Raw genomic sequence first — 26554 nt, 5'->3', positions numbered from 1 at the left:
GAGTGATTTTTTTCATGATTCTAATTCTTCTAATTTTAAATCTTAAAATCTGCACTCTGAGAAGGTATCTGGATAGTCCCCAGCTGCTCAGAGCCAAATTACCCTGCCCTAGATCTCCTAGTGAACTAGGGCACAGGACAGAAGGGCAAAGGAGAACCAAAGGCACCCTTCCTCCCTACGGATAAAATGACTGAGTTCATGAGCCCCTTTAGATATGGCATCCATGGAGGGGCCCTTTGTTCCTAACTGTGTAAGGGTCCTTGGCTGTAGTGTGACTTGCACAAGAAGTACACACAGTCCCTGAGAGGCCCTTTAATCCTTGTTGGAAAACACTGTTGGATAGGCTATAAATGATACAGTTGCAGAAACTGTTACTAATAGCAAGCCAGGTAGTCAGGAAGGATGCAAGGTGGCTGCTGAAGCCAGTGGAGCTTTCCAGCAGGAAGTAGATGATGTATGGCAACCAGAGGACATAAAACACACTTGTGATTCTGAATAGGACCATGGCATAGCGCTTATCTGGACAGGTCTGGGCTTCCCCAGTCTCCCCATTCTGGCTGTTGAATCGGGCTTGCCTTTTGCTGATTTCTTTTGTGTGCTGCTGGCAGATGCGGAAGATGTTGAAATAAGTGAAGCAGACAGTGAGGGCAGCTGGGGCATACAGCATCACCACGATGAACAATGTGAAGTAAGAGTTGGTGTGCCAGGACTCTGCACACCACTGAAATACATCTCCATGATATCCAGGTTTGCCCCAGTGGAAGAAGGAAGGCAGGAAGATCAATGTGGAATACAGCCAAATCAGAAAAATACACAGGCGTAGTCTCCAGGGTGTAACCAGCGTATTATAGGTTAAAGGCTTAGTGATGGCAATATATCTATCAATGCTGATACAGGCCAGAGAAGCCATGGACACACTCTTCAGAACTGACACTACAAAGCCAAATACTTGGCAAGTCATGGCCTCGTCCATAGGAAGGGGGTAGTGGAGTAGTGACAAGGAAGGGACCAAGCAGCTTACCCCAACCAAGAGGTCAGCATATGCCATTGTCTGGATAAAATAACTTGTAGTGTGATGGTTCAACAGAGGTGCACAGTGAAACACAAAAATCACAATGATGTTGCCAGAAATAATCAATACGGTTAGAAAGACAACAACCGGTGCTTCCAAAAGACAAAAACTGACAGTTTCCAAGTAGCCCAGTGCCAGGAGACAGAAAGGATGACTGCTCTGATCACCATCCAAGGTGGAGTTCATCTCGTGCTCAGAAACTGGCTCTCACTTCATGTTGCCACAGTTCCCAGGAGCAGCTATTGTCACTGCAGTCAACCTTGTGTATGACAATGCCAGGGAACCCTAGTCATCAGGTTCCTGGTACTGCTGCTGCTATGGTGCATTGCCTGCCATGAATTTTCCCTTTAAATTCTTCCTGGAATAGGGAGGGCCAACAGCAGTTGTCTGGACAGTCCTAGACTCTGCCATACTGACATGTTCACCATGTACCAAGGGAATAAGGCAAACTGAGGACAGTGTCTTCTGGCCAAGTGAGGGTGGGGGGAGGGGCAGAGGGAGGAAGATTAGGAGCTTCAGCAGGAGTTGTAATCAGTCTCCTCTGAACAGCTGATAGAAGAAAAGGAGAGAGCATTTTACAGTTTGCATTCCAGGTCCTAGTCAAAGACCCTAGCTAGCCACCCTCCACCCCTTTACCCTCAGCAGTACCCTCCATAAAGGGCACTCACTCTGAGTAGCTATACCAACTGCATCTCCAAGATCAAGATAAAAGGAAAGCAATTACAGATCCATCTACCCTAGTTTTCTTTTATTTAATCTGTTGTGGGAGAGAAAAACCTCCTTATGGCAATCCTAAAAACATTTGGCTATAACTATCATTGATAAAAGTTAACCAAGATTAATTTTCTCCATTACATCCAATGTACTATTTTACCTCTGACAACATCTTAATAGAATTTAAATACTTAGCTCAATTTCAGAGTATTACCTGTAATTCTGCATGCTGAAATCCGAACAAAAGCCACAATCCTTAACAGAAAGCCTTGCAATGCAGGACTGTGCTTCAGCCCCTGAACAGCAGAACTAAGGCACAGAGGGAGGGGAAAAAGGAGTAGGAGGGGAAGCAGGGAGAAGGGGCTTGGGAAAAGGAAGAAAGGGGGAAGGGAAGAAAATCACATGTGCGCTCTCTCTCTCTCTCTCTCTCTCTCTCTCTCTCTCTCTCTCTCTCTCTCTCTCTCTCTCTCTCTCTCTCTCTCTCTCTCCCTCTCTCTCTCTCACTCTAGCATCTTGGGAAACTCATTAGAATGCATAGCCAGAGAGAAGTTTTCAGACTGCACCATAGGCACTGACTTAGTTGCCAGCAGTGCAGCATCTGAAAGCTGTCCTCCTGTGTGTCTAGAATCCCCCTCTCAGGCAAATGAGTAGAATCCAGACTGCCAGTAAGAAAAATGGGCAGTAACTACAGGGGTGGGTGGGTGGTGAGGGAGGGAAAGGAGGTGAGGGAGTGGAAAGAGAGGGAGGAGTCAGAAGTTGGGCTGAAGGACACTACCAGAGGGGTGAAGGGAAAGTCCTATTTTTGTGTACCATTTTCCAAAGAACAAAGAACGGTATCAAAGAAAGGAAGTGTGTTAACAGTACATGGCTGCATAAGAAGTTATAGCTGGAAGACTTAAATATCCAGCCTCAATTTTCTTTTACCATTTATTGGATATTAGCCAATATGAAGAAAGGATGATGTGATGGCTCTCCCTCAGTCTAGTTAGATGCTCAACCCAAGTGACAGCCAGAGGCAGCATGCAGACATTTGGGTACAAGTCTTTGAGTGTTACAATGCAATCTAACACAATGCAAACTGAAATCATACGGCATTTTTTTTCAGATAATGTCATACAAGTGCTTTTTAATAACTAGGAATCGGGTGCCACAGGACTGGTGCAATTCTACCTGAATAAAGCCCCACACCCCTAGAAGAGTAAAAGAAAACAAATGATGGCATCTGTAATAATACCAGGAGGTCTACACATCTGAACAGAGCATTATGTTATCCAACTTGTATTCTTATTTATTTTATACAAGCTTTCTTACTGTGGGCAAAAGGATGCCTACAATCACAATTCAGTGAAGTAAACATTTTAGCTGAGGAAAGCAAGGACCTAAAAACATGCTGAAGCACAAGACTAATGCAATGTATGACAGGCCTCAGCAGAGAACAGCAGCATCTTTCTGTATTTAAACCACTCTCACTCAAAGATCATTTGAGGTCTCAAGGTCCCTTTCCACACACTCACTCACCAGCACATGGAATGCTGGGGGCTCTACCTCTGAGCATCTCTTACTCAGTAGAGCAGTCTCCTGAGCTGCAATTTTTATGGTCCATATCTAGGCTCAACTGCAGCCTGAAAGCAGTGAAAGGAAAATCGTGCAGTTTCAGACAGCCCACATTCACATAACTTATCACACACTGTCATAGCTATTTTAATGTTATCCTCTTACTATGCCTACCTTGTAAGTTATACTTTACTGACAGTGTGGAAAGGATAAAACAGTTACAAGTCTGGCATTATCTAATGATTTAAGCAACCACTGGAGAGCTTGGAGCATGTACCCAGTAAATAAGGGAGACTCCTTTGCTACTATCTCAGTCTAAACCACAATTATTGTTTGTCATGTTTCACTGGAACCAAAATAATACTCTAAAAGTAAAACAGTAACTGGGCAGCTGCTTACACTTAATATGACTGTGACTCCTGCTGAGTACTTTCACTTTTAACACTGTTAATATGAACAATTATACAAGCAAGGTTCTATTTTCTTTCCATTTTATGCCTGGGGATAGTAAATTGCCCGACAACAGCTACAAACCAGTGGTGCTAGAATTTGAAGCAAGATAACCTGCCTTTTGTCAGACATGTGAAATCTTACATACTGTTTTTCTACTTTATTTCATTTATATATTTCCCTCAAACTCACAGAAATCAGCCTGCCTCTGCACCCCATACCCAGTATACTGCCTTTAAATGTATGGCTTCAGCTGGGATTGGAAACACAGTTAAACAGGAGAGAACCTGCCTTGTATGCATAGTCAGCACTGGAAATACAAAATACTATAAAATAAACATGAAATAAAATGATTCAAGTTTTTCTTTTTTCTTTTTTTTTTTTTTTTCCTCGTTAACACAAAACCATGAATGTCCCTTTTTTAAGATTTGGCCCTTGCTGGCTTCTGGACCAACCTCAACCTCCTCACCTCTGCACAGTGAGTGCCCCTCCCCAATACTGCAGCACTACACTTTGTGCCAAACGACTAACCTCCAGGATGATTTCACAAGGCACATGCCTTTAATCCCAGCACTCGGGAGGCAGAGGCAGATGGATCTCTGTGAGTTGGAAGCAAGTCTGGTCTACAGAGTGAGTTCCAGGACAGCCAAGGCTACAGAGAAACTCTGTCTTGAAAAACAAAACAAACAGAAAGAAAGGAAAAAAGGCAGGCAGGCAGATATGACTTTTAGAAGGGTTGGATTTTTGGTTTTTCTAGAAAGGGTTTCTCTGTATATCCCTGATGGTCTTAGAACTTGTTCTGTAGACCAGACTAGCCTCCAAATCACAGAGATCTACCTGCCTTTGCCTCCCAAGTGCTGGGATCAAAGGTGTGAGCCATCACTGCCTGGCTGGATAAGAAACATTTAATGTCATCTGAATTTGGTGGTTATGTATTTTCTTCTAAAACTCTCATGAAACTTTATTTGTTTATAGTTAACTGCTTAGGTTTCTCAGGACTAGCACAAAGAGACAATTCCTCCTTTAACTGAATAAGTAACACAAGCCAAATACAATAAAAATTCAGTTTTTAAGTTGAAAGAGCTTTCAAATAGATCTGTAATAACTGCTTGTGCACCTACAATACAGGGTAGGTATTCCTATTCTTACAGTTCAGGACCTAGAAGCAAGCTGAGAGACTTCCGTTAGCCTAAAGTTTCAGAGCACTTCAGATTTTCTTCTCATTGTGGTTTAACTGATAGTGTACGAAAACCAAACCAAGACAAAACAAAAAATCAAGAGTCCCGAAACCAAATAGAAAACTTCAACTCTGAAACAGTTCTAATCTTTTAGATGGGGATGTTCAATCCATATCCAACTAAATGATATAAAATTTCTGTGGGTTAAATAAAAAGAAAAAAAAATTCAAAATAGTCAAACCAATATATTCACATTTTTGGAATTCAGGAAACCTTAGAACTCCCTAGACAGAAACTCAATGGAATACAGAAACTTAATGGAATGGGAAGTATTTTCACAAAGATATGCAATCTTTATTTTCACAAGTAATTTAAAGAGACCTACAACAGCAAATGGTATATGAAAGCAGTAGTATAGGTTAGGTAGTTTGTGTGTATGTGTTGCCTGTATTTTGTTTGTATGCTCTTTAGTGTACAAAATAATGGGTTTCATAACATTTTAATACATGTGTGATGGAAGATGTCATTCTGTAAATATGTTTCTCTTATTGGTTAATGAGTAAAGCACTGTTGGCAAATAGGAACACAAGATAGGCGGGACTAGGAGACAAGGAGGATTCTGGCAGAGGTAGTGGAGGAGAGTCAAGATGTAGGGACTTGAGAGGAAGAGGTCTGGACACTCTCTCCGGTAAGATAAGACCATGTGGAAACATTTAGATTAATAGAAAAGGGTTAATATTTAAGACAGAGCTAGCCAGTAAGAAACGCTAGTAACAGGCCAACAGCTTTGTATCTAATACTGCAATGGCAGTGACCACATCTCCAAACCAGCAGCATGCTGCTGGATGGCAGCATAGACCATGGCAGTGAGCACAGCTCTCAGTGCTAGTGGTAAACGAACCCAAGCCATCTTAGATAGATCACAGCTAAAACAGCTGTGACTTTCACATAAGGAATGTTGTTTAGCAGATAAAAGACTCGTGGCCAGAAAAAGATTAAAGATTTACAGTAAAGACAGATATAGATTAAGAAAAACCTCTAAATGTCTACAATGTGTTTTAAAATATACATGAGCTTAGGAGAGAAAAAGAAACAGGATAAAGTGGTTTAAAAAAATAGAACATAAAATAGAAAAATAGAAAGAGAGTAGCTGGGTATGGTGGCACACGCCTTTAATTCCAGCACTTGGAAGGCAGAGGCAAGTAGAGCTCTGTGATTTCAAAGCAAACCTGGTATACAGAGTTAATTAATTGCAGGACAAGCAAGAGTTACACAGGGAACCCTGTCTCAAAAGTGAATAGGAAAAAAAAAAAAAAAAAAAAAAAAAAAAATAGAAGTAGAAGAAATAGAATGAATAAGCCACGAGAAGATGGAAAATACACTGAGAGTCTGGATGCTGTATGCTACTGTGTTGTCTTTGAATTGCTCAATTGCTAAGAAAGGAACAACTGCTAAAATACACTTGATTATCAATGCTGCGAAATTAATCCAATTTATATATTTTAAAAATGCTTTGACTTAAAAATTTAAGTCTAAGGACAGGTTACTGGAGAAAAGAATTTCTAATTTTGGTTCCACAGAAAATGCAAAGCTGTGGATTCCTTCCAGACTAACATGGTGTGATCAAGCAAGACCCTCTGAAGCAGTGTACCAGGTGATCCAACATTCAAAACAGCAGAGACAAGGCAGCCTTGCAGACTACAGCCAGGATTTCTGCATCTTCTTAGGATCCCCAAGACAGCGGTCCCTACCAGCAAGAAGCAGTTTGGAAAGAAGGACAACAAAAATCTCCCCCCAAAACCCCAATATTTCTGTACACATCAACCCTTCATAAATTACTTACAAAACATAATACAATGTAAATGCTATGCAAATGCTTGCTATATTTTATTGTTTGGGAAATAATAAAAAATGTTTATAGATCTTTCATATTGAAGCAAATTTTCAAAAATATTTTCTATCACTAATGGTTAAATCTGTGTGTATACAATTCAAAATTTCTGAAAACGCTTTCATCTGATGTCTCAATGACTGGTCCAAGGGACAGAAACTTATCTGAGTTTATATATGGAAAAGTGAGTTCACTGAACCAGTGCTCTGGCTGCCTAACTCCCCCTACTTCCTAGTAAACAGAGAACCTTCCACTGCCAGATTTCAGTCCTTGTCTGTTAAATTCCAAAGAGATTTTTCTTCTGGTTTTTCGAGACAGGGTTTCTCTGTAGCTTTGGAGCCTGTCCTGGAACTCACTCTGTAGACCAGACTAGCCTTAAACTCACAAAGATCTGTCTGCCTCTGCCTCCCGAGTGCTGGGATTAAAGGCGTGAGTCCAGCCAAAGAGATGCTCAGTGATGACACTGTCACTGGTGCATCCTATTTCTAGACTTATTGTAAGATGTGACTGGGCTCCATGGCTTCCACTGGACAAGCAATTAAGAGATAAAATACTGGTGATACAGAACTGCTGCTAGCTTAGAGTCTGGAGATGAGCTAGCAATTGCAGCAATGTCTCACAATTAAAGAACACACACGTCCGAGAAGGAATGAGAGATGGAAAGGAAGAATGTCGGGATGTGCTCCTGACCCATTAGTCTCTTGCTGTAAAATGCATTTACCGTAGGAGTTTTGCTATAAATTTAAAATACTAAACATCATGAAACACTGAGATAAAATATAAAGTACTATAAAATATAGTCAAAGACAGAAGGAACTAAGGAAGGTTCTGGAAGCTGCAAAGAAGAAAGCACCTTCTTTTTCTTTTATGCTCAATTCCAACTTTTGTGTTACCAGATTCAAACATCATAAGACAACAAGCAGTGAGGCAGACCAAGGGAATCACTTCCTAGCCTTCTGTTAAAACGGCCAAACCAAAAGGAAACTACAAGTGTTCTGGTATGGTGGTTTAGTTCCAGAACTTGGGAGGCAGAAGCAGGTGGTTTTCTATGAGGTTAGCCTGGTCCACATGGCAAGTTTCAGGCTAGCTAAGGCTACATAGTGGGACCCTATTTTTAAAAAAAAAAAAAAAAAAAAAACATCAAAACAAAACAAAAAAGTGCAAGTGCACACTCAGGATTCCATGCAGAAAAACCCTTGGTAATAGTCAACATTTTTTTTTTTAAAAAAATTTTGAGGCCTTATTACTTTTATGCAAGTTGGGAATTGAGATATTGAGATTGGGTTTATATAACACAGGCTGAACTTGAACTCCTTCTGCCTCTACATCCTTAGTGCTGGGAGTGAGCTAATGATACTAGGCTAAGAATTTTTAAGTAGAAAGAGCACACAATAAAACAATCATAAAACTGCAATAAATATATAATCAAGAGACACTGTCTCTTGTTAATAACAAGTTTTATGCACTGTGTGTAACTGTACATGCTCACTTCTTTTGGAACATGATCAATAACTTGTGATTTTTTTCCATGTATTTAAGATTCTTAACTTTCATAAGAAAATAATTTTTTGACTGCAATACTTTTGTTTTAAAGGCATATAAGCATGTATTAGTTATATGAAATGACATTATTATTATATATTACATTTTCATACACATATTTACTCTCTCATTATTCTTTCTTACACTCCCCTCCTACTCTGGTTGATGCTCTTCCTCTTCTCAACTACTACTCCCACCTATATTTATATGTATATTTTTCTTTTTGAGAGCCAATGTGTTTCATTAGGGTTACATACAGAAGCATAAGTAAAGGACTATTTTCAGGAGCATGGACCACTTACCAGTGGCAATACTACTGAAGAAAATGTGTCTTTCTTCCACTGTGATCTTTAACTGCTTTGTTAGATCTCCTTTCTACTTGATGGACTGAATACTCAAGGGCACGATCATGTGCCAGTCTCAGGCAGATGTCCTCAGCCACTGAAAGTTCAGGAGTGTAAAGGCCACATTATACCTGGAAGACAGCCCTCCACTGTATTCTATCTGTTTCTTCTGGTGTCTACATCATCTCCACCCCATCTTCTGCAGTGTTTCCTGAGCCTTGGAGGGGATGATACAAATGAAGTCTTTTCTACACTCTGTCTCAAAAGCTGTACATCCTGGGACAAATAACCATTCCCTTATGACTTCTGATGTGTTCTGTCAAACATGTCCAATAAAGGACATTCAAATGTTCTTGTGTTTGGCTTCTTCAGCCTACAACTGTGTTTAACTATGTTAGACATTCATTTTCTTTTGAGATCTATCTCTTTTCTGTATGTTGTTTTTCTATGAGACTGTTTTGTGTTAACAGTTTTAAAAAGATAATATATACTCCTAATAAGGTTTAACTGTTTTCTTTACGAAGATTTTACCTTATGTCAGTCATATCAATAGTTCTCATGTGGGGCAGGTGAGATGGCTCAGTGATTAAAGGTGCCTAAGACTGAAAACCTGGGTTTGGTCCCTAGACACACATGGTGGATACAGAGAATGGACTCTTAACCAGTTTTCATCTGCCCCTGATCCAAACATGTACAGTCCAAACACACACATGTACATACAAATAAAATAAATAAAATATAAGTGAAATTTTAAGAAACTACAAATGCTATGGGGGAATCTGTATATTCATAACCTAGATTTCAAATTTACCTAGCTAAAGTGCTTCCTAGCAGATAAACACTTCCAAAATATTGAAAAAAAAAATAAAACCAAACCCAGATATATGGATAAAAAAGGCACAAATGCTGCCTAATCTTATAGGAAATCACTTTCCATCTTTCTATGCAGTACACAGAGGTTTTATTTTGTTTGTTTTGTTTTTTAATCCCTTTTCTTGCTCTGTTTGTGAAACCTTGAAGAATGCCTCACCTTGAGGAGGGAACACTGTGAAGATAAGGGCTTTACTTTAGAGGAAGGAGCCCCAGCAGATTAAGGGTACAGAATTATTTTCTTCTAAATGTAGAAGCTAAAAGAAGGCCTTCTTCACAAAAGCATATTTCTGTGAAAAAAATACATATAGCTGGGTGTGGTAGCCCATTCTTAAAATGCCAGTGCTTGGGAGCCTTAGGTAGGTGAACTGCCACAGGTTCACAGTCTTGGCTGTACTGTGAGTTTAGACAAGCCAGAGACCCACTTTAGAAAACAAAAAACAACCAAATAAATAAGAACTCACATGAGAATTAGCACCCTCCCCACAACAACAAAATAAAATATTTGTATATACTGCACAGCATGAGTAACCTGGGTCAGAATGTTAATCCAGGCTGAAAGGATTGAGATGCACAGTGGAGCAGAGGGCATGTCACAGCACTAAGATAAACTCAACTGAGGAAGTAAATTTTGTGCATTCATCTTTGCACCAAGAGAAGAAACATCTTTGCACTATACTTGATATATTTTAAAACATTCACTATTCACTCTGAACCTCATATCCTCTCTGACCTTTGTGATGAGAATTCGGTACTTTTCCACTAAGTGATCGTTGTTATGGCAGCCTGCTAGCAGCTGCCAGACTTCTCCACGAAGAGCTTCCGGGACACCACTTCTCACTAAAGATGACAACTGCTTCGGTCTCACACTCAAGTTGAGATGCCTTAAAAAAAAAAAAAGCCGCAATTCATTACTTCATCAAAGGAATATGCTCTGAAAGAGTATTTAGTGAAAAGAAAATGGTTTACAAAGACATGAGAAGGTAACACATAATAAATAATAAAAGATGAAGCAGTAATATGGCACCTGCAAACCGCTGTCTAAGTATCTTTAAATCATTATCTAAAAAGTAGAAGGTGGTGGCTGCTCACACCTTTAATCCCAGTACTTAGTCACACAAAGAAACATTGTCTCAAAACAACAACAACAAATAATTAGAAAAAAAAAAAAAAAAAAAAAAAAAAAAAGAAAGAAGGAAGGAAAAGAAAGAACTGGAAACTGCAGAGGTACTTTTTGATTGTGGTTTGTGTACAACCTAAGAGAAAAACTCCAATTGGGTGCTGAAGATATACTTAAGTTGCAGCTCTTGCAGAGAGACCCATGTCATCTGGTTCACAAACATCAGTAACTCCAATCCAGTTCTCCCTTCTGCCTAACTCTATCCTGCACACAAGCAGAAAACATACATATACACACACACATGTATGTATACATACATATATATGTATATATGTAGATATACATATATATATATATGAATAAAAATGAATCCTTGAAAAGTTACAACTAATGAGCACATAGAAGAACGGCTTAGCCCTTCAACAGCAGCTATGAACTTCATATTTATACATTCTCAGTATGACAATATTTCAAGTATATTTTCAGCAGGTTTTATGTCTCTTCCTTCAGGAAACATCTCTGGATATCTGTGGTGGCTAAGAACATTCTTACTGCAACAAGACATGTTATTAAAGCCTTGTGTTTAAGGTTTCATCTAAAAGGAACAAAATACAGCCTGTCTCAAAACACTGGCATGATCTCAGTGTTTTGCATATGTCTCTAGTTTACAGATGTACAGAGGACAAGAAAGCCAGTTAGTTCACATAGTCCTAAGTCTTAAGTTACTCCATCCATTATTTCACTATTCCTCTGTGACTGGAGAGCCACCCTTTGTCACTATAGCAGGATCAGTTGAAGCACTGACACAAAGAACTTGTAAAATGTCATAAAAAATATCCGAGACTTCACATCACCTGAATTCCATGAGAACAATGCACAGTGTACTTAAAAAATGCCTGTTACTTGTTTTATGCTTCTATACTATGATGTAAGAGATAAGGGTAGTCTCATATAAACTTTCCTTAAGTGTGTACATATGGAGAGTTGTCAGTAAAAAGCAGTATTAGTCATTCTGCTAATTAAAGGTTTGAAAACACCACAGCCCCTGGGTCAAATACAGCCCTCCATCTCCTTTGCAATTAAACTTTTAATGACACAATTATAAGTACTTTTCTGGTTACTGTTTATGATTGTTTGGATTTTCAATAGCAGAGGTGAGCACTTGTGACAGACTATCATTGGGCCATGATGTCTTAAAATATTTGCTATTTGGTCCTTCACAGAAAAATGTGCTAACCCTAACTTATATTGGTAAAATTTCTTCAGAATGATTTTAGGCATTGACAGTATTAACTCTACATAGAACTAACATACTATTTTATACTAAGGATATCAATGCTCCTATCTTCTAAGAATCATATTCAAATGAACCTGGGAAATGACACATACAGATACTTACTAATACTGTATTAAAATCTACTTTTGTAAATAAACTAGCTTCAGACTTGTTATGTTAAAAAGTGCATATAATTTGGTACTCTGCTTGGCATATGGTAAATGTTTAAACTATGATTACTACAACCATGAACTCTTTTTAAGTTTTAAACAATAGGACTACTAGTAGGTTTTTGTTGTTGTTGTTGTTCTGTATTGCTTTGGAGACCAGGCTGGCCTTGAACTCACAGAGATCCACCTGCCTCTGCCTCTCGAGTACTGGGACTAAAGGTGTGCGCTATCAATGCCTAGTGCAATAGAACTACTAGTAGTTTTACGAACTTCTAGTTTCCATGTTACAGTGCTTACCATCCACAAAACACATAAGACAAAAATAATGAGATGGATGAAACAGAATTGATTATTATATATCTGAAGACATAACTCAAACAAGCAAAAGAAGTTGAGAAAAATCTGATGACAGCAGAAACATATGCAAATACAGTTAATATGGGAGGACACAGATGATTTATGAGTAACAAAGTTTGACGACAAACCAAACTAAGTCATTAAATAAAATGTCCTGGATTCGCAGAATTAAATGAGCTCTCTGCTGGTGTGTTCCAGTATCCTGGTGAGTCCCAGAACTCAGAGGTAGAAGCAGGCAGAACTCTGATCTGAGTTCAAGCCCAGCCTGAGTCTACATAGTGAGTACAAGGACAGCCTGGCTTTAGAGTGGGTTCCAGTGCAGAAAATGAGCTCTTGAGCTCTCAACTATAAATACTGTGGAGATGAATTTAAATATGCTATTATGAAATTATGTCAATATCTATTACAATGCTGGTTTAGACCAGAAACATTTCACATTAATAAAATTTCCACAGCAGCAGTCCATGCATGCTAAGCTCATTGAGCTGAAACTGAAAATGATAGAAGTATCAGAAGTCATGACTCCTGATAGTAAAGAAATACCAAAATTTAAGAAGAAACATTCCCGAGGGGTTTTGCACAATTCATGTATTGTAGGGCACTCATGCTTTGGTTTGCTGTTTCTTCTTTTTTTTTGATTTATTTATTTTTAATCTTATATACATTGTACATAATGCATGGATGTCTATATAACGATGTTGAATCCCCTGGAACTAGAGTTACAGACAGTTATGAGCTGCAATGTGGATGCTGGGAACTGAACCTGGGTCCTCTGAAGAGCAGCTAGTGTTCTTGACCACTAAGCCATCTCTTCAGCTGTTTTCTTCTGTACATATTTGACATTACGCAATAGAGACAGTGTTTTGTCCAAAGTGTAAAGCACTGTGAGAACATCAACATGTGAAGTGCTATGATGGCTTAGGGCTATGACATCTGCTGAGATCCTCAGCCTCCCAAGTGCTGGTATTTAAAGGCATGAGCCACCATGGCCAGCCACATTTATGGTTTTTGTTTTGTTTTGTTTTTGTTTTTAGAGACAGGATTTCTCTGTGTAGCTTTAGAGCCTGTCATGGAACTCTTTTCTGCTACCATCAGTGAATTCTGATCTAACTGGTGTATAGAGGCCACTACCAAGGCATGAAACCAGCCAAGAGCTGTGCTTATGGGGGCATGTGGCATCAGTGTCTTTGCTGCAAAGGTGGGGGGGGGGTCCCTCAGGTGATCTCTATGAGTTCGAGGCCAGAGAAAACCCTGTCTTGAAAAAAAAAAAAAACAAAACCATCAAAAACAAACAAACCAAAAACCTGGCAGCTTACAAATAATATAAAAATAATGGAGAGAGCATGACACCCACATCATGCTTCGGATACTCTGTCGATATGTAACACAAGAAAGAAAAACTCTACCTGAAGTTTCAACTATGTAACACACACACACACACACACACACACACACACACACACACACACACACACACACATACTCTGAAGCATTCAGAATTACATCAATGCTTTTATGTCTCACATTGATATTAATTTTTCCCACACAAATGGCAATGGTTAAACTGCCAGTATCTGATTTCTGTCCTCTATTTTCCTACTTGCCAATTTTTCTGAGATACCTTTAAACTCCATGAGGAAAATTATCCAATATTGCGAATTACCAAGGAAGAGAGGAAAACACATTGTGAAGATGAACTGTCTGCCATCTTAGTGGATTCTTAAGCAAGTTGACCATGTGCATGGCCCGCTAACAGGATGTGTAACTGATAAACATTTGGCCTGGATAACATGCAAGGATGGCATCTTCAAAGGCAAAAACACAGGCCTCACCTGCCTCCTGCACAGTACCAATAGCTACATTTTGGATGCACATATTTGTTTTCAAACCCTAAGGAATTTCTTACACCAGATGCTGTAAGGATGTCTAAATTCTATGACTCATGAGAGCACCTAATTTCAGAGTGTCGTAGAAACGGTCTGTGACCATTATGTTTCATCACCTCTTTAGTAGAGGGCACATTCTTGCAAACAGTTTTGTAGCCACAAGTAGATTTGTGGGGCAGTCTCCTTTGTGCAAGCCATTGTATAGAGACCTCTTTAACTTCTTCAGTTAGAGCTTGGCAAGCAAGAGGCAGCTCTGGCATTAGAGAATGATGGGGCAGCTATAATACAGTTCTGTTGTTATAATCTACTGGTCAGTCATTCCTATCTTTTTCACTGTACAGAACCAACTGATCTCTCCCACTCTACCTATGAATTCCACATCTAGACATCCTATCAATGAGACTTACTATGCTTCTGGTAAGTCTCTGAACTGATTCACATCTCCGCTGTTATCCTTAGGAATGCTTATTAGATTCTAGAATGAGGTCTTATTTGCAGGTTTCTGTTATCAGCTCTAGACTGAGAATTAGGTAATATTTCCTATCCACGAAATGAGTCATGGATGAGATGTAGAGCAATTGTATAACTCACCATTTTGACAATAGCTCTCCCCATGTTTCAAGAATTTTTTCTGCACATTCTTTGGATACATCACCAAATCCACTCAAGAGAGGTTCATCATTATCTGTAATAAGCAAAATTTATGCTTATCAAAAGAACATGGGAATATAATAAGGAAATGTAAACATTAGTATATACTTATATTACTATAAAGTCACAATATATATTCTTAGTATTCATGTACAAATGTGAATAACCCTGCCTGAGGTACAATGCTTTTATATCCTGTTTAATTCAATTTTGCTTTCTATATAGTTTTTTTTTTTAAATATCATTATAGGAAAGAGTCATTTATAAACAACTCAAAAAGTGGAATGCTCCTTTTCAAAAGTAAGTAGAAGTCTTACATACAAACACATGGAAAAGGAAAAAGAACATTAAAAAGGACAAAATGAAGAATTTAAAATTAATTCATTAGAATTTAGAGGGGGCTAGAGAGATGGCACAGCAGTTAAGAACAGTGACTACTCTTCCAGAGAACCTGGATTCAGCTCCCAATACCCATATGGTTACTCACAACCATCTGTAATTCCAATCCCAGGGGAGATCTGTAGCCCTTTTCTGTCCCCCTTGGACATCATGAATGCACATGATGCATAGACATGCACGAAGCAAAATACCCATGCACATTAAAACAAATAATAAAATCAGTTTACTCAATCAAGAATTTATAGAGTATAAAACATGCAGGTGGTAAACAAAGGCTGAGGACATAACTCAGTGACAGACAAGTACACTTAGTATATCTAAGGCCCTGGTTCACACCCCATGCCCAAGATAAGAAAACACAAGATAACAATGGCACATTATCTACTTAATCCTCTTTCTGAGCACTGGAGGGTTTTCAATGCTTTGCTTTCAGCAGTATTAGGATAATATTTCATTACTTTATTGGGCATATGCCTAGAAATGGACTTAAGTTAAAAACACCATTAGTATTTATTATTTAAATTGCCTGACCAACTGTCTTCTCAAGAAGTTGTAATAATTTACATTCTCACTAACTGGTGCAACAATACTTGTCTTCATACATTCTCACCAAGCAAAACTGAGGATAGCATCTATGTGTACCTCTCAAGAGAGTATTACCACAAAGCACCAACTTTAAAAGCTCATAAATCTTTGACACCTATTAATAAACTTCCTATAATGTAACATTTTGGATATTATCATAGTGAGACAAGGGAAAGACAGACTGAATACAAATGAGTTATTTCTGTATGTGAATAATAATGAAGAGAAAAAGCTCAAGACACTAAGGTCAATTTCCCCAAATTCATTAGTATGCCAGAATGACACCAGTTTGTAATTTCTCAATTTCCCACTCATTAAAACATACAACCTGTGATGATGACAAAAAATGGGCTAGGTGTTGCCGATGAGATCTAATCATACAATGAAATCTGTGTACTGTCAACAAAAAAAAAAAAAAATGAGCTAACATTTACATGGAGTTGTAAGTTCTTCAAAAGTAGCAAGAAGATCTATCTTCTATAATTCTCTCCTAGTGCTCCGGACTCTTTCAATAAATCTCAACAGTAATAACATGGGATTTGTCATTACAGTCCCAGGCACACAGGTTAGGGGTCGAGAAAGGGAATGCAAAGTCATTTCAAGTTTTAGAATGTTGTTTTGTAAGTACTGATTTCCTGCCAGACATCCTGTAGATGAGAAACCTCTCAGGAGATTAGTCATTTTTCCCAGGGAGCATTCATCATAATACAACAGGGTTCCTGGTGGGAAAGTTGAATAAAAGATTTTGAGTGGAGAAGGTATGGCCAGGACCTCTGTATTCCAGATGTCCTGTCACTAGTTTCTTGTTAGGGTAATAGTCTTAGGGACTTAACTCATCCTGCCAATATTTTCTGAGTACTCACTGTACACTGGATATTGTATGAAACACTAAGGAAACAAAACAGGGCAAACAGATCTTATTTCTTTGCAGAACTTATGTTCTAGCACCCATTACCTTCCCCATGAGTTTATTAGATGCTATTACTCTTTATTTCTCCCTAGTTAAGAACAATCAGTGAGCTGGATGGTGGTGGTATGTAGGAAGTTAAGGCCTACTAGGCAGAGAGATGAGCCAAAAATGGTACTGTCAGAGGTCCTGATTGTGCCTAGCCAATGAGCAGTAACCACGCGATGTTAACAGACCAAAACAGCTTGGGGCTGGTAGAGTATATAAGGTTCTCCCCACTGCTAAATAAACAGTCTTCTGTTTTTCCTTTCATCTGACTCCTGATGTCTATGTCATTGATGCAGTGAGTTCTCAACCCCTCCCCTAAGGAAGTTGTTAGGACCCAGAAACAGTGGTGCACACCTTCAATCCAAGCACTCGGGAGGCAAAGGTAGACAGAACTTTATGAGTTCCAAGCCAGCTCAGTCTACAGAGTTTGAGGACAGCCAGTGCTATACCGAGAAACCCTGTCTTGGAAAACATCAATAAAATAACTATCAGTAGAGCCTCCTGAATCCACTCAAAAATTTAAAACTTTTTTTTGTCACAGATTAGTATTAATTATATCAGTCCTTATACCATTTAGTTGGGCCAAAATTTCTTTGCAATCAGCAGATATGCCTCAAGCTGTATTGAATGTAGACTCAACATTCTCCTGTCATAAGTCTTTGTTTTTATGCTGAGTTCAATGAGGTTTATGCAGACATTTTCCCTATTCCTCTATTGTAGCTGATGCTGACCTAAAAGAGACACTCAAGTTTTCAGTCTACCAGATATATAGCCAACAATCTCAAACTGTGGGAATATTCCAGTCTCACATGGGGGGGGTGGGGGAAACACATTTGAGGGGCTGGAGAGATGGCTCAACAGTTAAGAGCACTAACTACTCTTCCAGAGGTCCTGGTTTCAAGTCCCATCACCCACATGGTAGCTTAGAACCATTATAACTTCCAGTCCAACTGAATCTGATGCCCTCTTCTAGTGTGCAGATAAATGTAGATAAAACACTCACAGACATTAAATAAATAAATAAGGCCAAAGGAAGGGAGGAAGAAACAGAAAGGAAGGAAGGAAGGAAGGAAGGAAGGAAGGAAGGAAGGAAGAAAAGACAGACAAAAAAACAAACTTGAACTGGTTTGGCAGGCGAATGCCAAACTGCATCTGACTTGGAAAAAAAAAAAAAAATACATGGGACTTTTTTTGCACTTCAATGATTTATGAGAACTAAATGCAGAAGATGAAGATAGACTTCAACTCAAATTTTAAGTGCATGAAATTGATTCAGATTATGATTGTCAATTTCTATCCATGTAGCCTGGAACAAATTTACTTTGCTCTGATTTTACTTCTTAATGTGAGAAATGAGAACAATAATATTTCTATTTTTACACTTACAGTGAGGATTAAGAGAATAAGGCACTTTGCTACCACACAAAAAGCATTTAATTGTTAGGCTTTAATAGTCCTAACAACTTGTGATTAATCACAAGACAGTGGGACTCATATGGACCCCCTCACAAAAAGACTTAAAAAGTCATTGCTTACTCTTAACTTGAAAATGCACATGCAATCATGGGTATTTATATCTTTTAACAAAGTTAATCATTCCTTGCACATCAATATTTTTGTTAATGTGATTTCTTAGCCAGAAATGTTTAGAAAAGTCCATTCATCTCTATTCAGTTTTTGCACTTACAATCCCAGCTCAAAAACTACTCTTTTGATGTCCCACTAACTCCTTACAGTGACAAATGAATTTCTCAGATTCAAATTCAAATGATCATCTATCATCATCAGTTTCATTCATTAAAAACGAAACCCTTGTACTGTTAAGAGCTAGACAACCATTGTGAAATGTTCTCTTTTCCTATGCCAAGACTTCCTCTAGCCTCTACTTCTGTGTATTACCTATAAACAGCGACCAGTAGATTATAAAATCTCATTTTCCCCCAATCCACTTCTGTATATTAACTTTAAATAGTCTCCAGTAGATTATAAAATATCATTTTCCCCAATTTGATTACAAGCACCTTAAAGAATGCCCAATATGGGTAAAGATGCTTGCTGCTATGCTTGGTGACATTAGGGTGATCCCTGCAACCCACAGATTGAAAGGAAAGAACAGATTCCAGTCAAGATGTTCCCGGGCATTACAGGTGCACTGTTGCACAAGTACAAAACACACACAGATACACAAATCAATACTGAGAAACAGAGAGAGAAAGACCAACATCAACTATTTTCCAGCCTCTCCTAGTTGCTATGGAGACTATGTCAGACTCTCACAAGTACTCACTAAATGAATTCCAGTATAACATCCCACTATCAGCACCCATAAAGATGAAGTTACAGCAGTGTGGACAGCCTTCCATTCAACACACAAATCATTCTCTCTACACTTGCCTTCTTCATCATCTTCTTCTGGAGGAGAAGGAATCATGGAGCTCTGAGATCCAGACTGTGGCAGGCGAGCAGAAGGACTGGCTGTAGTTCTCCTCCTCTCTCTCTCTGATTCACTTTCCAAACACACAACTTCATATAAAGTGTCAGCATTATTCTTCCTTTCTTTCTGCTTTATCTTGACAACGAGAGAAAGAATGGGTTATGCAGCAAATTTCTTTAATTATCACTTTTGATTTTGTATTGGATGTAAGAATAAATGGTGTTTTCTTGAGTTCTACACCAAATATAATCTTTATGTTCATTTAACCTCTCCCAAGACTCAGGAGGCAGAGGTAGGTGGACCTCTATGAATTCGAGGCCATCCTGGTCTACAGAACAAATTCCAAGACAGCTAGAGCTACACAGAGAAATCCTGTCCAGAAAAACAACAACAAAAGACTTAAACTTTTTGGTCCTGGAATAATAGTTCACACCTTTGATCCCAGCATGTGGGAATTAGAAGCAAGAGGTCTGTTGAGTTCAAAGCCAGAAAAGGCTACACAGAAGCCTGTCTCAGTCAGATAGACAACCAAACAAAACCTCTTAAGAAAATTGAATACTTTAATTCAGACTCTAGTTTTATAATTTAATTGTCATTAAAATAATCACCAACATCTAATCAATGTGAAAGTTAATGTTCTGTGTCTTTTCAATAGTTTAAGGAGTCTTTTAAGGTTTCCTACGTAAAACCACGTATCAAAACCATTCATAAAACTCAGCACTGAGAAAATCCTTTTCTTCTTTTCATGAATTCAAAAAGTACACAAGAGATTTTCTCAACTCCAAAGCTATAATTCAGGGTGGGAAAAGGACAATGGGTGGGAATGAGTAGTCGAAAAGACAGCAATAAAAATCTCAACAATTTTGCCAAGTGAAATCAACCTACACATTGGTTTTTACTTTTAGGCAAACACTGTAAACAATTTACACAGGCCTAATTAAAAAAATAAGGCACACATATGCAATTCTGTCCATATAATACATATTATGATCACCATACATTCTTATTATTGCCAGTCAGAGGAGAAGAGAAGGTTAACATCAGATATGGAGCACAGGGAGAGGCTGCAAGAGCACAGGAAAGGTAGACAGCAGACAGCAGACAGACTTTGATGATCCCTCATAGATCCTGGGAAGTGGAAGGGGAAAGGGATGGGGGCGTCTGTGGGAGACATGGGAGGATGGGAGGGATAGGGAACTATTACCAAAAAAAAAAAAAAAAAATGCCTATAGCAGAGTGTGCCAAGAAAAGAAAATGAAAGACATATGTACTGGGACCTAGAAGGCAGCCCATCAATTATAGTCTGATAAGAATTTTGTCTTAGCTAGGTGTTGGTGGCACACGCCTTTAATCCCAGCACTTGGGAGGCAGAGGCAGGCAGATCTCAGTGAGTTTGAGGCCAGCTTGGTCTACAGAGCTAGTTCCAGGATAGGCTCCCAAGCAATACAGAGAAACCTTGTCTTGAAAAACAAGAACGAACGAACGAACAAACAAGCAAACAAACAAAGCCAAACCAATAAAAATAAAAACAAACAAATAAGAATTTTGGCTTTTAAAAGAATAAGAAGGGCTAGAGAGATAGCTTAATGGTTAACAGCATTGGCTAGTCTTCCAAAGGACTGGGGTTCAAGTCCTAGCACATACATGGCAACTTAACTTACACCTGTCTGTAAGTCCAGTTCCAGGGGACCTGACACTCTCACAGACATACATGCAGGCAAAAACACTATAAAATAAATAATTTTAAAAAAAGATAAAAAAAAAAAAGTAAATATAAAGGGTTTAGAATAGAAAAAAAATTGTATTATCTGACCTAAAGTAGGTATGTTTAAAACAGACCATAAGGGACAAAGACTGAAATAAAGATAACTAAGAAGCCGTTAGCATATTATAGGTAAAAAATAATGGCAACGAATGAAGCTAACATAATTCAGATACAGAGAAGTGGTCAGATTTTGGATATATCTTAAATAGAATTTTCTTGAAAACTGGATAAGGGGCACAAGTAATAAAAGAGTACAGCATTTAGATTAAGAATAAGTTAGAAAATGGCCATAAGCTGCAACACTAAAGATAAGGAAGTCGAGCATTTGAGGGAGGGTTAAGTCCAAGGTGTCCTAGAAATGAAGTCGTCTTTGCCAAATGCTGCAGAAAAGTAAAAAGAGAGGAGGACTCAGATTAGAAATTTAGGTCAACAGGGACTGTGACATCTTACAAGAAATTTGGCTACACGGGAAAGTATAGGAAGAGAGAGAGGCTGATGGTGTAGGTCAGTGGTAGAGTGTACTTGCTCAACAAGAAGAATAAAGGAGGGAAAAGGAAAAAAAGGGAAGAAGGGAGGAGCGATAATGAAAATGAGAGGGACAGGGATAAGGAAACAGCTGCAATAGCAGAAACAGTATGAAGATATTAAAAGAGGACCAGTGGGGCTGGAGAGATGGCTCAGAAGTTAAGCCCACTCACTGACTGTTCTTCCAGAGGTTCTGAGTTCAATTCCCAGCAACCACATGATGGCTCACAACCATTCGTAATGAGATCTGGTGCCCTCTTCTGGCCTACAGACAGAACATTGTATACATAATAAATAAATATCTTTAAAATAGAGGACCAGTACGTGGTAAAAAAAAAAAAAACAAAAAACAAAAAAACAAAAACAAAAAACAAAAAACAAAACAAAAAAAAAACCAAAAAAACAAAAAAACAAAAAAACAAAAAAAAAAAAACTGAGAGCCAAGGAAGGCTAAAGAACACACCATATTTAAGCTATTACCATCACAGAAAGACAGAACAATTGATTCCTGTCAAAGCTAATGGCCATCTAAGAACAAACAAGAAGGAAAATGATCTTTCTCAAAAGAACACAATGGAATCTAAACTTTTAAATAAGATGAAATTACAATACAGATAAATAAAGAGAAAGACACCACTCTTCATTCCTTAAGGATCATTCAGTGATTTCTAAAGGACTATAGTATGTAATGCTCAGTGTGTCAAAGAAAATCTGTTCAAAAAAGAACAAATAAATTCTTAGGAGAAAATAAAAACCACTAAAAATAAAAACACATCAAAGAACTAGCTGGACATTACAGAAATGAAAAATGTTAAGTTCAAAACTAAAAATAAATAAATAAATAATCCTTGGACAGACATAGTAGTGGACTGAGGAAGATGAAAAGAACCTTACACCCAGTGAAAACACCATATTGAGAGGTGAAATAAAGATGTTTGTATGAAGGCAAGAAGGATAATATGCATGCGAGAGAGGACAATGAATACATATGGAGCCCTGGATCTTCAGGAAAGATAACGTATATCAAATTACAACAGGTGAGCAAAAGTTAAGGGACTATTTTTCCTTTTTAATACATTTAAAAGGCATATGACTGTTTGAAAGACCTAATGACAATGACCTAATGATCAATCTGCCTCAGGTGTGATCCTACTTTCTTACCCCTTTGTACCCTGGGAACAAAGTACCTGCTTCAGTTTCAGAAAGAAGTTTTCAGTAGTGCTGCGTTTGCTGAAGGGCCAAAACAGCCTCTCATTGGGTGAGCAGACTCGAACTTTAGTCTCCAGGAGAAATCGAACAGGCTCCTGTACTTCTGTTATCACCAAATCCACAGCTGTTGTCATGAACAGCACTTTATCTACAGACAGAATGAAATGAGAAAGAAAAAAGATGGAAATGTGTTTGTTCATGTAATCATTGAACAGGTAATTGCTTTTTACTGTAAGTATTCAAGATACTATAATGTCAAACATCAAGATTCTGTAAACAGACATCTAAAATAAAATGTTAGACAAGTAGCTGAAATCTTTCTTTCCACTTAGAACTCTGATCCTAAGTAGGATTCCAGAAGTACAATTAGGTAATGACAGCAGTCTAGCAGAAAGAAATGTACATTTAGACTTTGTCTTCGAAAGTGATATACATCTCCTAAGTCTCCTTCACAAACCCTGTAAATTCTCAAGTTTTAAATTTGGATAACTATGTCTTTTTTAAAAAAGAGGTTGTCACTAAGTTGCCCTGGCTGGCCTCAAACTCAAAGCAATCTGCCTACTGCTACCTCTAGAGTATTGGGATTAAAAGTGTATATCACTACTGCCCAGCTCACATACAAAATTGTAATGAATAAAGGAAAGAAAATTGAAGAGAAGGGAAGGAAAGAAAAATAAATAAGCAAAAGTAATATTGTTTTTAGGTTAAATTTAGAAATAAAGTCAAGATTTATTCAAATTATTTGTTTCACCGAGGTTTCATATAATGTGCATGATAAAGATCTCTATCATCAAGCCAGGGGTGGTGGTTCGTACCTTTAATCCCAGCACTTGGGAGGCAAGGCAAGAGGGTCTCTGTGATTTCAAGGTAAGCCTGGTCTATAGAGCAAGTTCCAGAAAAGCCAGGGTTACAAAAAAGTTCATGTCACCCATGGGCTGGAGTGATGATGAGTCAGTGGTGAAGAGTACTGGCTGCTCTTTTAGAGGAGCTAGGTTTAATTCCCAGCACCCACACTGCAGCCCATACTTATCGCTAACTACAGTATAAAGAGATTTGACTGACATCCTGTCTGATCTCTGTCAGCATCAAGTATGAATGCGTTGTACAGACATGTATATAGCAAAAACACCCATACATGTAAAATAAGTCTGAAGACAACACTCTGCATCACCTTTAGGAGTTTCTTCATTCACAACTTGAAAATGTGGGGATTTGGGATTCCAGCTTCCAGTAATGACATACGACTTTCCATCTGAACTTTTGCCCATAGACTCCTAAAGAAGAGTAAAAATAAACCTTAATCAAAAGTGGGCTAATCCTCATCTTGAGGCTTTTTAAAAACAGGAATTCAATTGCATAATTTTGAAAAGGATTTACTAACTTTTAAGAATTTACTGTATTTTGATATACAACATGGAAGTCTCCAAAATATATACTAAAACCATACAGGAATCTGCAAAAATTTTACATTTCAAGTTACCCAGAACAACCGCTTATGTTAAGTCCACACTCCACACTTTGGGAGAGTTCTATACTAGGGAAGAGGGGGATCCAATGTCTCAAAACCATGAAGATGGATTGATTTGAAAGTGACTTGCCATGCATCAGAACAACCAGTGGTTGCAAATAAGTTTTACTAATTGCAGACAACCTGACTAAAATAGTCTTGAGTACAAGTGAAAAGGCTAACCAACCAAGATATACCCCAAATTAACCAATCACTCCCTGTAACAGCTAGAACTTTGAAGGTGTTTATGAAGCACAAGTGTGGTACCTGTTCTAATTCAAGAGACAAATTATGCCATTTGCCTCTGCAACCATCAACTTAAAAGCTTCCTCAGGATGCCAGCACACTCTTTCCAGAGGAAAGAATAAAATGAGTTGTTTGCCTTCCTTCCAAGTTCATCACTGCAGGTACAGTAATTACTCACTCTGGTAATTGGCTGGCCTTCTCTGGGATGAAACAGCAAACCATTAATGAAATCTGAATGGCCCTCTAAAACCTTATATTCATTTTTATCTTGATGATCTGAAATAAATAAATCTAATTTTCATATTAGCAGCTTGAAGTACAAAATTTGATTAGTGGAAGAAATGATTCAAGTCTAGTTTCTGGATTCCTATGCTATCAATTTTGACTCTAAGGTGACATAATTTATAGTGTTTGGTATTCAATGCTTTCCAAGTCATTTCTTCCTCATGAGATGTATAATATCAATAACTAAATAGGCAAAGCTACTTTGAATATATTCATTTAGATATATTGATTTCTTAGTATCAAAGGCATCATATACTACTACATGCCCAATATGCAGTGCAGGCAGCTTTTCTTGTGGCATCCACTATACAGCAAAGCTCAAAGTACAATAAAATAGCCTTCTATTGAAGAGAGGTGTGAAACAGAGAAGGCATTGATGGAGCCTTGAGTAAAGTTGCTCAAGTATCAGAGTTTTGTTTAAAGGCAAAAGTACATGTGAATGGTTACAGTTAAGATTAAATATATATCAATTATTGCATAACTGTTTCTAAACTTATGCAAGATAAATGCATATAAATCACATGGAAAAAAATGGTTGGAATCTATCTCTCAAATTCTATGCTAAATTCTTCTGTCAACATAATGATCACCAAAACTTTTAGTTTTGCAAATCATTTTCATATAACAGCAATAAAATCTTAACACCTACTTGCATAAACTTTTGTTTGATTTATTTTTTGAAATGAGGTCTTATTGTGTGACTGCCTCAGCATCCCAAGTGCTGAAATTACAGGCATATGCCACCATACACAATTATTCCTGCTTGTAAATAAAGGACAGGACAGTTTGATTCTCCCATTAATCCTACCTGATAAGTAAACAAAAATTATTATCAGCACTATTCATTCAAGGTCAGAATTATAAGTGACATATCAGGAAAAAAGGAAATTCCCTTATATTTGTGTATTGCTTTGTAGCTTAAATGAACACTTACAGAAATATGTTTTGAGTCCAATGTGATAAAGTAAACCAATACATTAAGGAAACAGAAACAGTTTGTAACCTAATAAAAACCAACCACAACCAAAAGAACCCACAACAAAGAACCTTACCAAGTCCAACAAATGCATATCACTATTTCGGACATCTTTTCCTGGGCTAAGGAGAAGACCAAAGCACCTAAACAAAACAAAACAAAACAAAAAAACTGACATAACCTTGTTATAACACATAAGCATACACATATATCTTAAGTTGTATCACCCAAAAATTATTTTCTTATGGGTGGTAAAGGGGCACCCTAATAAATCAGTATTGTTACAATCACCATCTCTACCTGAGCTAGGCAAATTTTGTCTTTTATTATCAGATACTGGAGATTACACTATTAATTGAACACTTATGAAAGTAACTTCAGAGTAACAAGACACTTACTATGATAAGTACAAAAGAATTACCAAAAGCCAGGTGGTAGTGGAACATGCCTCTAAATCCAGCACTTAGAGGCAGAGGCAGAGTCAGGAGATCTCTGTGACTCAAGGCCAGCCTGGTCTACAGAGCTAGTTCCAGGACAGGTAAGGCTACACAGAGAAACCAAAAAGAATTATCAAGAAGTCAAAATACTTGACA

At 38.0% G+C, this 26554-nt stretch overlaps 2 protein-coding genes across 2 annotated transcripts in view; both read right to left on the bottom strand.

The window, feature by feature from the left end:
• Rabgap1 (RAB GTPase activating protein 1) overlaps nt 1–26554 on the bottom strand; it is an 85395-nt gene that overhangs the window by 46404 nt on the left and 12437 nt on the right. Inside the window, exons 7-12 of the mRNA XM_051185343.1 lie at nt 26038–26104; nt 24119–24221; nt 22926–23095; nt 19409–19583; nt 15016–15109; nt 10349–10499 (exon numbers count right to left, since the gene is read on the bottom strand). Of these exons, the coding sequence (XP_051041300.1) occupies nt 10349–10499; nt 15016–15109; nt 19409–19583; nt 22926–23095; nt 24119–24221; nt 26038–26104 (760 nt within the window). The remainder of the gene's footprint in view (nt 1–10348; nt 10500–15015; nt 15110–19408; nt 19584–22925; nt 23096–24118; nt 24222–26037; nt 26105–26554) is intronic.
• On the bottom strand, nt 209–1351 carry Gpr21 (G protein-coupled receptor 21). Its single transcript, XM_051185342.1, has one exon. The coding sequence runs from the start codon at nt 1256–1258 to the stop codon at nt 209–211; it is 1050 nt and encodes a 349-aa protein (XP_051041299.1). The 5' UTR covers nt 1259–1351.

The sequence above is a fragment of the Phodopus roborovskii genome, unplaced genomic scaffold, assembly GCF_943737965.1.
Source record: "Phodopus roborovskii unplaced genomic scaffold, PHOROB, whole genome shotgun sequence".
NCBI lineage: Eukaryota > Metazoa > Chordata > Mammalia > Rodentia > Cricetidae > Phodopus > Phodopus roborovskii.
Note: the sequence above shows the minus strand (reverse complement) of the source record. Positions and strands in the feature narration are given on the sequence as shown.

Coding starts and splice junctions, on each gene's coding strand:
- Gpr21 (XM_051185342.1), bottom strand. CDS start 1,258: ATGAACTCCACCTTGGATGGTGATCAGAGCAGTCATCCTTTCTGTCTC.